Below are 11,680 nucleotides of genomic sequence, written 5' to 3'. Positions count from 1 at the left end.
AGGACCACAGTCGGTAGTCCTTGTCGAGTTGGTTGCTCTAAATGTAATTTCATTATGAGTTTGTACCGTGCATATGTGCCACCTGCCTGCCCATCTCACTCAGACTGGTGGTGGTGACCACCCATTTGCAGTAGAAAGGAAATGAGCGGCGCTAGGACCGCGAGGGAGGACGCTGCAAGGGGGGGGGGGCACTTATTTTCAGACAGAGAGTGCGTCTGAGCTGAACAGGTTTCGGACAGGACTTAAGCATCTGTTTACACTGCTGGGAAAGTGCAGGCGAGCCTCGAGAAGAACAGAGAGAGACGAGGGAGATACCTGCCCATTACGCGCTACAGAGATGAGGAAAACCTGGGAAATCATATTACTTATTTTATTTGATGGGGAGCAAAACGTGACTGGGATGTAACGTAGTCGCAGTTAATTGCAGGTAATGTAAAAATATAGCCTCACACATTGTTTATTCATTGTTTGTGCGCACCTTATAGCGCACATTATTGGAATAAATTGAGACTTATTTTCTTGGGAATTGTTGTGAAATAAGTAGGCTATAACTGTACGTGTAACTTTTCTTTGAGGCATCCCAGCAGACTGGGAAAGGTCAACATGGGGTGTTGTCTTTGTGGTCCAGTAGCACAGCACAGACCAGTGTTGCGTTCACAGGTCGCTAAAGGTCTGCAAAGATTGGCAGGAGGACTCACATTTCCCCAGGGTTCAAGGAATTTCAGCTTGGTCAAAGATGACACGAACTAAGAATGTGTGGATGGCAGCTTTCAGGTGTGAAGATGGTTTTATTGGCACAGGAGACTTTCTCAAAATGTCAATATAGTTTCATTGGTTTGCTTTCTTCTCAGTTCCTAACTGACCCTTCAGCCTTTTACCAGTTCCAACTGGAAGGGAACTTGTGCATTCAAAGGGCACCACAGATTTTTAAAGGGAGCTGAACTTCAGTTGACTCTGCTGCATACATCAAATTAGATTAGATCACTTCTAGAACAGAGCGTTTCTATAGGCTGCAGACTGGCAGTGAAGCAAGTGTCAAGATATTTGAGGGAGTGTGTGTGTGTGTGTGTGTGTGTGTGTGTGTGTGTGTGTGTGTGTGTGTGTGTGTGTGTGTGTGTGTGTGTGTGTGTGTGTGTGTGTGTGTGTGTGTGTGTGTGTGTGTGTGTAAGTGAGATCCAGTTCCAATTTCAACAGAGCACAGGTAGGCTATTGGGACAAATCAAGTTAATATAAGGTCATTCAATGTCATTTATTTGTAATGTCCCCTCTATATACAATATTTGAATGAAATGATCCATTTAAACTTTAAAGTAACATTCTTGACATCCTCCCGAATAGCGGGATAAACTGGTGACTGTATCAGTATCCACTGTCCAGGCCCCATGTTAGTCCAGCAGCCGAAAACCAATGCCCACTGTCTCCCACTGTAGTGCCTCCATGAATACAGTGTCACTTCACTAAAGGGATTTCTCCTGGGTCATTTTCCTACTACACTATGGAATTCATTAAGAGGAGCCTATTTAGCTTTTAGGGAGAGTTGTGGGTTTTGGCTCAGTGCCTGCTGATTTAGTCAGTAAAATGATGTAATCCACTGAAACAAGCAGTGGGCAGTGGTGCCCCAATGGTTAGAGAAGCGAGCTTGTGACCGGAAGGTTGTCGGTTCAATCCCCGGGACCGGCAGGATAAAATCTGGGTGGGGAAACTGAAAAGGCAGCGCTTGACCCTCCCTCATTACCACCACTGAGGTGCCCTTGAGCAAGGCCCCTAACCCCAACTGCTCCAGTGGAGCTGATCAGTGGCCAGCAGATCAGACTGTGGTTGTACTGGTCAGCTTCCAGGTGTGAATGTGTGTGTGAATGTGAACAGGGCACTCCTGAAAAAGAGAGCATTGCTCTCAGTGAGACTCCCCCTGTATAAATAAAAATACAGGGGGAGTAAAAAATAAATAAAAGGCACTGCAGAACAGAGTCTGGACTAGTGGCATTATAATCTGAATCAGACTATACCTGCCTTACCAGAGTCTCTCAAAATGTGTGATGTTTCACGCATTTATTGTTTTTATGTATCATCAAACATTCTGATTTAGTGTCTAGATTAATTCCGTTTACATCTTTACCGCTATCTTATTTCTCCCAGTACGTGTAATCAGATGAAATTGGTGTCACTGGCTGCAGCAGTTGTCATGTATCTAACTTGTCAAAATGGACATTTTGTACTTGGTGGGTGGGGAAAAGCATCAAATCTCTGCAGACAGGAGTTACTTTGCACTTAACTGTGTCTCCTCTCTGGTTCTATGTGGGACAGACAGTCCATGGTTGTTGCAGTAGAAGCGTATGGACCGGCCCCACCCTGGCTTTGTGCGAATAATCCTCCCTTCTGCCTCCATGCCCCGGCTTGTTTCACTCTTTCACTTTCACACACCTGCCCTCTTCATGCCACGAGTGCCTCGGGGGTTCACACTCTGAGAGGAGATCACGTATCTCCTTGTCTCTGCTAATCTGCACTAGAAAAGCCATGTATACTGTGAAGTAGCTAATGTTTGATGGAAAGCACCTCCTCCACCACCTTAGCTCACATCTGATTGGACCGTTTATACTGTACCTCCCAACCTCCTGTTCAAAACATGCATAATGCAAATATGCTGTAATAGATCTTAATGAACTCATGGATTGACAAGTTTGCCCATAACAACTTTGCTTCCGCTTAAAGTGAACCTGTTTTTCTTATGGAATGTGTATGTGGCTTTTGTTCAAAACTGAAATTAAAATGATTGTTGTTTGTTGGCAGGCTGAAGTCCTATTTGCAAAATAATCCATATTAAAGGAACAAGAGGTGCATTGTTACGCTAACCCTCCTGAAAAGAGATGAAGTTAAGCAGATTCATTGCAACATCAGATTTTGTAAGATGATCTCATTTGTGATTTACAGTCAAGCCATCGATGTGAAAGCGTTCCGTTTTTATGTGGGAGTCGTTTGTGTGTTTATAAGACAGTTTGTTCGACTGCTTGCCAGTGGTCTCCACAGTCGTGTTCATTAGAAACTTTCCAATTGCAAAACATGTGGAGATTTCTCAAGGGATAAGGGGGTAGGCTGTTTTCCTCTAGTGTATTTGATTATAATTGTCTCTGTCGTTCCAGTGTTTTCTGTCGGCACCATGACGGCGCATCACAACTCCCTCCAGGCTCATCTCTGCTCCTCGCTCCTGCTCCTCCAGCTCCTCTCGCCCCTCTCCCTGTCGCTGCTGCCCCAGCCGCCTCAGCACCACCCCGGCGTCCACGTCCCGTCACTGGTGCCCCGTGCGCCCCAGCCTCTCAGCCGCTCTCGCTTCAGTGCCCACACGCAGCTGGACTTCACCACTCACTGCAACGCCAGCTGCTTCCACAGAGCAGAGCAAGAGGCCGCGAAGGAGCGGCTGACCGAGAACCTGGCGTTTGAGACTTTGTACGCCGACGGTTCTCGCACTCTCACCGCCGTGGATGTGGAGGGCGACGAGGAGTTCGAGGCCACCGCAGCCACCTTCGCTCAGCCGTCGTGGAAGAGAGGCCCGAGGCTGAAGCCCGGGCACAAGCGCGTCAGGCGGCAGATCTACGGGGCCGACGGACGCTTTAACATCCGAGGCGACCACTTCCTCTTGGACTACCCTTTCTCCACGGCGGTGCGGATCTCCACCGGCTGCACCGGCGTCCTCGTGTCCCAGCTGCACGTGCTGACAGCAGCCCACTGCGTGCACGACGGGAAGGATTACGTCAAGGGGGCACGGAAGCTCAGGGTGGGCTTCTTGACCCCGCCTTCCTTCAACGGCACCAAAGCCGGCCAAACCTCCGGCAAGAAGCCTCTGGTGCGTTGGGTCAGGGTGAAGCGGACCCGGGTGCCAAAGGGCTGGATCCAGGGCCCGCAGGAGGTCAGCATGGACTTCGATTATGCCCTGCTGGAGCTACGCTGGCCCCACCGCCGGCCCTTCATGCGCCTCGCGGTGGCCCCTTCCTCCGAGGACTTGGCGGGGAAGCGCATCCACTTCTCCGGCTTTGACAGCGACAGACCCGGGGAGTTGGTGTACCGATTCTGCGCCGTGGAGGACGAGTCCAACGACCTGATCTACCAGCACTGTGATGCCCGGCCCGGTGCCAGCGGCTCGGGGGTGTACGGCAGGGTGTGGGACAACACCTTGGAGCGCTGGGAGAGGAAGGTCATCGGCGTTTTCTCTGGACACCAGTGGCTGGAGATCGACGGGGAGAACCGGGATTACAATGTGGCGGTGCGCTTCACCCCGCTGAAGTTTGCTCAGATCTGCTACTGGGTGCACGGTAACCGACTGGATTGTAGTCAGGACTGAGACGGAGATGAAGGAGATAAGGTGGACTAAGTCAGAGATTTTGAAGGTGTTGCAAGGTAAAAGAAAGCACAAAGTGAGTCAAAGGAAACCGGGAGTGAAAGTCTCTCAATATAAGACAGATGAAACAGGATTTAATCCATACTAAAATGAGCCTCCTTCAGGGGCGTACCACAACTAAAGCAGATTTACTCCACTGTGCTCTAAAATACAGGAATGCCCCTTTTGGATCTCGTTCCCTCACTGAGATATGTCTCTCATTTGTTTAATTTGCTCCTTGTGGCCTCTGGCTCTATTAAACAAGTCTGCCTGTGATATCATCATCACGGCATCTTCTAATGCGCTTTCCCTCACAGTCAGATTAATAACACAGTCAGTGTTTCCACCATAATCAAACGGGACATTTTTTACAAGAGGAAACAGAAGCACACCAATCTGCTCCTTGTGTGTGTCGGTAGCACCAAATCCTGTTTGTTCCACTATGGGATATTACGGAAGACACCCAATGGAAGATTGCGGTAAATTGAGGATGTGACAGTTTCCATCATTCTCGTTCTTCCCTTGTTGGATCAAAATGTATGTAGAGGGCCAACGGGGAAGGAATGGTTTATTATTTTGATGGCTTTCATTCAGCTAGTTTCCCAAGGAGCTGCATCTTGATACACACCTACATACATATCACTCGTGAGGCCTCAACTAAACCGTGAATGAGACTGTGAGCGTGAAAGTTACGGACACCACTGAGCCGTCTCGATCTAAAGTTGCTGCTTAAACAAGAGCGTAGACAACATGCTTCCCCCCCGGTGTGGGTTGGAGGAATGCACAAAATGTTTATAGTTTTATTTTTGAAAAATGCTTGATATATTTTAATAAAGAGATTTATAACACAGCTTGTGTAAAAGTTCGTTGGTGGTGTCATTGGGTATGATTATGAAGGGTTTTTAAGAGTGTAGTCTGGGTGCCCTCCTGTGGCCGTTAACGTCGCTGCAGCTTCAGTGCTGGTTAGGGTGATGCTCCAGTGGAAGGCTGAGCCACAACTGTTGTGTGAGCTAATTTAGTTTGGTTTTAATTGCACTGCAGATCCCAAGGGTATACAATGTGCACAGCTGAAATGTTAATTCATAATTTATGCAGTAATGTGCAGAGGTGGGGGCAATTTAAATTGCTTGAGAGTTGACTGACGACTTGAAAACATTTCTACTTACTTAGTGTATTCCTGTGTAAATTACTTCAGATTGAAAGTGATGAGATTTGTTCGACCAGACAACTTTATTTAAATTGCTTTTTGAATATGTATGCAATGATTGAATCTTTTCGAAGTTGTAACTCATAAATGAAACTCGTGCTCTTACCAAGTTTGATACAGTATATACATACAATATTGCATTGGAAAGTCCTAGGTAGTTTTATTTCAGGTATTAAATTGATATTGGATTGATACTGACTTTGTGTTCTACATTCAGACTGAGATTTGACATTGACTTTGTCACACCTTTTGAAATGTAAATTATAAAGTGACCCATTTTAAGCTTAATCTTAAAATGTGAGTCCATATAGTGGATGCTGCTTTAACCAACCACCCACCAAACCATGAGACAGATATGTGATCCAGGCAGCCTGGGTCCAGACCTTTGAAGCCCCACCCACTCAGTATGACATGAAGTTACCAAATCAAAGAATCTGATTAAAATATAAAGCAGGCTAAATGGCTACTGATTTCCTGTAGTTGTTACACTGCACAAAATAAAGGAGTGGAAAAAGAGCAAGACGAGTCAGTAGTTTAGTGCCTTTTATTAGAGATAAGGAGACGATACAAAACATCCATCATTCAATATTCAGTCTTAGCTCTCAACGCAGGTCCTTCATATACACCGCTTTCATATGACCTTCAGAAGACCGTCCAAAGTTTTTACCGACCAGATCCTGGTTTTAACGAGTACAAGGAATGTGTCTGTTTACTACATTAAATGCCATTGTTTTGAATGAGAACTGCAAATAAAAATGGAATCACTCAAGTTTTGGAATTTGCATGTTCAAATAAAAAATAAAATGAAATAAAAGAACCAAACACAAAAAAAGAAAACAAAATATATATTTAACCGTGTTCCCCCAGAGAAGGTTTTGATACATCTTGTGCAATCAAGAGTGAATTGGTTTATACTACACCTAGTCTCAACTACACACACTTACAAAACTTAACTAGAAGTTTGGCAAAAAAAGGTAGTTGGAACAATATTTTTCAGTATTCAATAGTAGTTGGAATTGTAACAGTTGTTGCCTGTCCCTTTCTCTGCAATCATTCAAATGGAACTCAGAAAGAACAAAACCCTGTCCTTAAACATTTACATTAAGTGTATTTATTATTTTTTTTAATTTCATCATCCTTCCTCAGTTGTATCTTTATTTTTTTTCCTTTGTGTGTTTTGTTCATATTCATTATGTTGCGTGAACAGGAATGACAGTCTGCAGTTGTGGATTTATTTTGTTTTTTTAACTGTCACTTTGCCCCACCCCCACCCACAATATCCCTCCCGAAGAGTCCTGCAAATGATCCTGGTTCTGCTTATGCCCCTCCACCAAACCATACGGGAATGAACAGCTAAACCCAACACATGTCTGGAAGGCCTCGGTTGAAGCCTGGGGCAAAATTTATAGAGGGCTTCCTTCAAGGGTGATTACCGATGAACCGCCAAGCTTATCAGCAAGCGTGCGCCGATCTTTGATGTCCTCCAAACCGTTCACCTGCCACTCATGCTTGATACCTGAAATTAAAAAGGATAATCGTGAATACATGCATTCTGCGCATGTACTGTAAGAAAAGGGGGAAAAGAGCATTAATCCTGAGATCATCATAGGCAACTGACTAAAGGAGCAGGGACATGCTGACAAGTGGAAGTCAGAGGTCAGAAGGCTTGTAGGTTCCATATTGACATAACCAAACCCAAGGTCACAATCACATTTCAAATTCATACAATCTGGAAATATGTGTAAAATATCTATAAAAGCTGTTGAGTAGGTGCTGCAGCTGTTGAGTAGGTACAGCAGAACAGGTAAATAAGTGCAGTTACTGCCCATGAATTTTAAAGTTCTCTAAAGTGATTTGAGCGGCCATCATTTAAAAATGATGTACACACATTTGAACAATTATGTGATTAGTAAATTTATGCACAATTTACCATTTTGATTTCACCCCCCCCCCCCCATCATTCTAACTACTATTAGATTTTTTGTTTTGTTCTGCACACCAAAATCTTAATCAAACCCCTTTTTGGATTCACCTCTCAAGTCTCCTCCATTGCCCATCTAGCAGTCACGTAATCAGTTAACCTTTCACTCTAAATCGCCACTCATTCGACAATGAAACCAAAACTATAAATCTGCAACTCACCTGTGAATTTCTTTTTGATAGCATCTTTTGAGCTGGCGTAGATCATCTTGCTCTTCAAGGGGGCAGATTCTGGGGCCCTAAGACACAGAGAGAAATGTTAACTTTTTATCATCTTGCTCAGACAAACTGATAATCGCTGCCCCAACTGCCAAAGGGCCCTGTCCTCACCAGAAGATGAAGACCAGGTCCTCCTTCTTGGTCTCCTTTGTCTCATAGGTAGCGTCATAGAGGGCATAGCGGCAGTCATCTGGGGGCAGCATTTTTACAAAGTGCAGGTAGGGGTCCTCGACGGTGACGCCCAAGTCTCCCAGGAGGATCTCCTTGCCATCCTCCAGAACGATGTTCTGGTTGTCCTTGCTCAGGCAGAACATAACGGCCTTCTTCCTCTTCTTCTTCTCATCCTCATTCGCCTGCGCCTTGCGCACCTTCATGGCATTGAAGACTTCGACCACTTCATCTGTCACTTTCACCCCGGAGGCCTGCATGGAGACGGAGCCATTAACTTGCAGTCAAACATATTGACAGTTTACTACGGTGGCTGCCATTACAGCAACGGCTTACGATTCTGTAAGCTTCACATGATGCCAGAGTAATAAATAGGCCGAATCTTAATGTTTAAAATTGGCCTTTTTCTTTTAATAATGTATAAAAGTTGTTATTCAACAGACAAGCTCGCAATCTATGCATCCAATTTTCAGAAAAATACAAATTCCATCATGATTACCGTATATTAGCTAAGAGCTAAGCGATCTTTTTAATGGGCAACATCTACATGCATTGTGGAAGCAGACTTCTCCTTCTCCCTCACTGTGTTGCCCAACTAGCCAGAAGTGATGAGGAACAAACACAGCAAACAGTGACACCAGGAAATTGAAGAAGGGCCTGAGAAGGCCATGTGACTATCACACACAGTAGGAATGCTCCTTACAAGGGCAACTGATAAGGGGAATTGAAACGCAAGGTGTGGCTGTAACCAGTTGTTAGCAACGGTGTCTGTGTGTGTGTGTGTGTGGGGGGGGGGCTAAGCTGGCGAACGCAATCAGCAAATGATGTAAGTGCCTACCATGATGACGGCAAAGTCCAAATGAAATCAACGCTGCGATTTAATCCGTGAAGCCTTATAATAGCATTCACGGCGTTTATTTACGGTCTGGCTCCAACAAAGCAGAACAGAAAGTAAACCGACCATCCCATCCATCAAAGGTTATGCCAACAACACCACCAAAGTTCATTTGGGGGTGCGAAACAAGGCAAGGCAACAGGTGTGTCTCAGGAGTTTCTGAATAGGCCAGGGTCAGCTGGTAGAAAATATGACATAAGAGATGTCACCCAGCCAGTCATAACAGATTACATGTGAGATGATTCATGCCACGTAGCCCTGCCACAGAGGGGGCCATGTGGGCGAGTGTGAGGCCAGGAATTAAGTGTCGAGAGCCCAGGCTGCTGTCAGACAATGGCTCTTCTGTTGAAATAAATTACAAGTCACATCCCTGACTCACAGCTGCCCCATAAATTCATTCAGTCAGGTCTTCTGACTGCGTTTAGGCTCTCCGCCAGGAAGCCCAGCCTCAGGACGACGTGGGTGATGTTGCTGCACTTCACAGCTTCAACCGGGTCCTACTACAGTACACACTGGCTGTACATAATGTATAGCCTCTTAAACTAGCTAATGTGAAAGGCACCTTTTGCACATCATACATTTACTGTAAATTCACGTGTTTCTAGTATATTCCCACGTCCTTTGCATAGTTCTACACATTTATATTTTTACGTTTCACCTCATATATATATATATTCATTTGGGCATATTTCCAGATCATACATACTCTGCATAGATAATTTTCTTTGTCTCAGTAACTTGCTCTAGTTCTGGAATTATCCGTTGCATGGGTAATCCCAATTTACAATCGTCTTGTTTGATGTTGCAACTGCCCAGCTTCCCCATATTACGGAACTTTCATCTTATCTAATCTTCACCAGAGATCTTTTTTCTTCCTGCCACAAAGCAACGAAGTGTTAGCAGAAGTCAAGGTTCACATTAAAATCTAAATTGACCAGAACACAAATGTAGCAAGAGCACAAGGCAGTCTCGAGTTCTTTAGGGGAACATTCAAGTATGTACTAGGCCTCATACCATTATCATAGAATTAGACTAGTCATTATTCAGTGCCAGCTGATGCACAACATAATATTCACATCATTGTCACGCACGCAAATAAGCACCCGGAAATGGTTTTGTATTGTGTTCTCGCCTGCTTGTGGTTACTGCAATCATCCCTATCGCCTTGGCCTGAGTTGCCCAAACTCACACCAGTAATATTTTCCCCATCCAGATTTTTAACAAAAAATATTTCTGCAAGCCCTGTCCCCATGCCCCAAGAAAAAATATGCATGGCCCGATTGTTAACGGTGCAGTTACCGCAGTGAAATGAAACACACAATAAGATAGCTGGATGTTACAAACGGCTCAGCTCAATTAAGATTGATGGATCTATGAATTAGATTTGTTTCGTATTGCAGTGACAGGGGGAAAATAACGCATATTCGGGGAATCTCAGATATTGAGATGGAGTCCGCATGCCTTCATGTTGGATGATGTACGAATAAATGCATTTATCATTCAAACGGCTAATGTTAACCAAGTCTGTCGTGTGACGTATGTGGTGCGTTTAACCGGTGTACAAATTAGATGCGTAGTAGGAACCAGGAAGAACAGAATAGCGGCCCGTTAGCTTCAGCTACCAGACTCAACGACCTAAGTTGACGTTAACATATTGGTGACATCCTTTAGATTTAGAATATTTGCCACATCCGAAAATCACGAGAAAATGCCGATGGAAATGGCAACAAATTAAAAATGTAATGGCACAACCTCGAATACAGCAACAACAAAATGGTCTTTGCACCAAATTCAGGGTGGGGCCATGAATGCAGCACAGGCACATGTGCGCTAGCTTGCTATATAAGGCAAAACCCTGATCAAATGTAGCATCCGCTGTCAATTCACACTTTCATGTATCACTGCGCATCGGCCATAAACCCATATATTCGCACATTTAGTATGTCGTCAGCTGAAAGTGATGCATTTTTACATAATGGTGTGCGCACACAAACAGCGAGCGAACAGAATAATGTTAGCGAGGAAGCTGTGCGCAGACAAAGAACAAGGAAATCACGGCTGTCTAGCTAGCGTCAGCCATAGTGTGGGTGTCATTTTCTGCCTCGGCTAATGCTAACGCAAAACCGTTAGTTAGCCGAGTCTAGACTTGCTGGGAACGCTAGCCTCGGGGCTTTGCACCTGCCGAGCAGCCTCAAAGTCATATTAGGTGAGGAGCCTCGGCAGGTGGTAGTCAACTAACGGTCATCTACCGTTTAGGAATAATATAATCAACCATTACATCAGCGAAGTGGACGGCAGAGTCAAGGCCCTTATAAAGGCTTTTGTCGGCGAGAAATGGGAGAGGAAGGAAATGGCGCCAGTTGTTTTGGGGCCGTTGGTAATTTCTCCCATCTTTTAACATTATCACACGTCTGTCAAGACTACCATACAACAGTTAGTCAAATGTTATAATAAAACCATGACTTCGCCTTGTAATATTAGCTGCCAACATCACCGGTACGACTCCATAGTTGCTAACCGATTAGCTCAGGCGCTAGCAGCTTCTGCGGCAGAGCCAGGCATCATGAACACTGGCCCGGCTTGCCATGTTTGATACTAAAACCAATACTCTCATCTTGAAAACGGACGTCTAATCCTTAGAAAACTCGTCATATCTTGACATTGTGTATATAAAAGGTAGTAAAAACCAACAACCACAGATACAATTGGTTAAAAAGGACGTTAAACCTACCATTGCTGTCGATGTGAATTGGTCGGCGTCTGAATAGAAATTGAATGAGCTATGATGAATAGTCGCTCTCGCTCGCACTGGATACACAACGTGAACACGCCTAGATGCGCG

The 11,680-nt window shown here is 44.9% G+C and overlaps 2 protein-coding genes across 2 annotated transcripts; one reads left to right on the top strand and one right to left on the bottom strand.

Moving 5' to 3' along the window:
* The first annotated feature begins 278 nt into the window (after nucleotides 1–278).
* Nucleotides 279–5,617, top strand: prss23 (serine protease 23). Its single transcript, XM_083652250.1, has 2 exons — nucleotides 279–427; nucleotides 3,138–5,617. The coding sequence occupies exon 2, from the start codon at nucleotides 3,155–3,157 to the stop codon at nucleotides 4,331–4,333; it is 1,179 nt and encodes a 392-aa protein (XP_083508376.1). The 5' UTR covers nucleotides 279–427; nucleotides 3,138–3,154; the 3' UTR covers nucleotides 4,334–5,617.
* A 487-nt stretch (nucleotides 5,618–6,104) lies between these two features.
* On the bottom strand, nucleotides 6,105–11,678 carry cfl1 (cofilin 1). The gene is made up of 4 exons (XM_083652262.1): nucleotides 11,570–11,678; nucleotides 7,887–8,197; nucleotides 7,719–7,795; nucleotides 6,105–7,092 (listed from the first exon to the last, which is right to left on the bottom strand). Exons 1-4 carry the CDS (start codon nucleotides 11,570–11,572, stop codon nucleotides 6,980–6,982), a joined length of 504 nt encoding a protein of 167 aa, XP_083508388.1. The 5' UTR covers nucleotides 11,573–11,678; the 3' UTR covers nucleotides 6,105–6,979.
* Between the last annotated feature and the right edge of the window lie 2 nt (nucleotides 11,679–11,680).

This window comes from Poromitra crassiceps, assembly GCF_964638095.1.
Source record: "Poromitra crassiceps genome assembly, chromosome: 15".
Lineage (NCBI taxonomy): Eukaryota > Metazoa > Chordata > Actinopteri > Beryciformes > Melamphaidae > Poromitra > Poromitra crassiceps.
This window is presented reverse-complemented; position numbering and strand designations above follow the sequence as displayed.

Excerpts from the sequence above, each read along its gene's own strand:
- prss23 (XM_083652250.1), top strand. The coding sequence starts at position 3,155 with ATGACGGCGCATCACAACTCCCTCCAGGCTCATCTCTGCTCCTCGCTC.
- cfl1 (XM_083652262.1), bottom strand. Across the intron at positions 7,796-7,886 it reads GACCTGGTCTTCATCTTCTG|GGCCCCAGAATCTGCCCCCT; the intron begins GTGAGGACAGGG and ends TCTGTGTCTTAG. Across the intron at positions 7,093-7,718 it reads TATCAAAAAGAAATTCACAG|GTATCAAGCATGAGTGGCAG; the intron begins GTGAGTTGCAGA and ends TTTTAATTTCAG.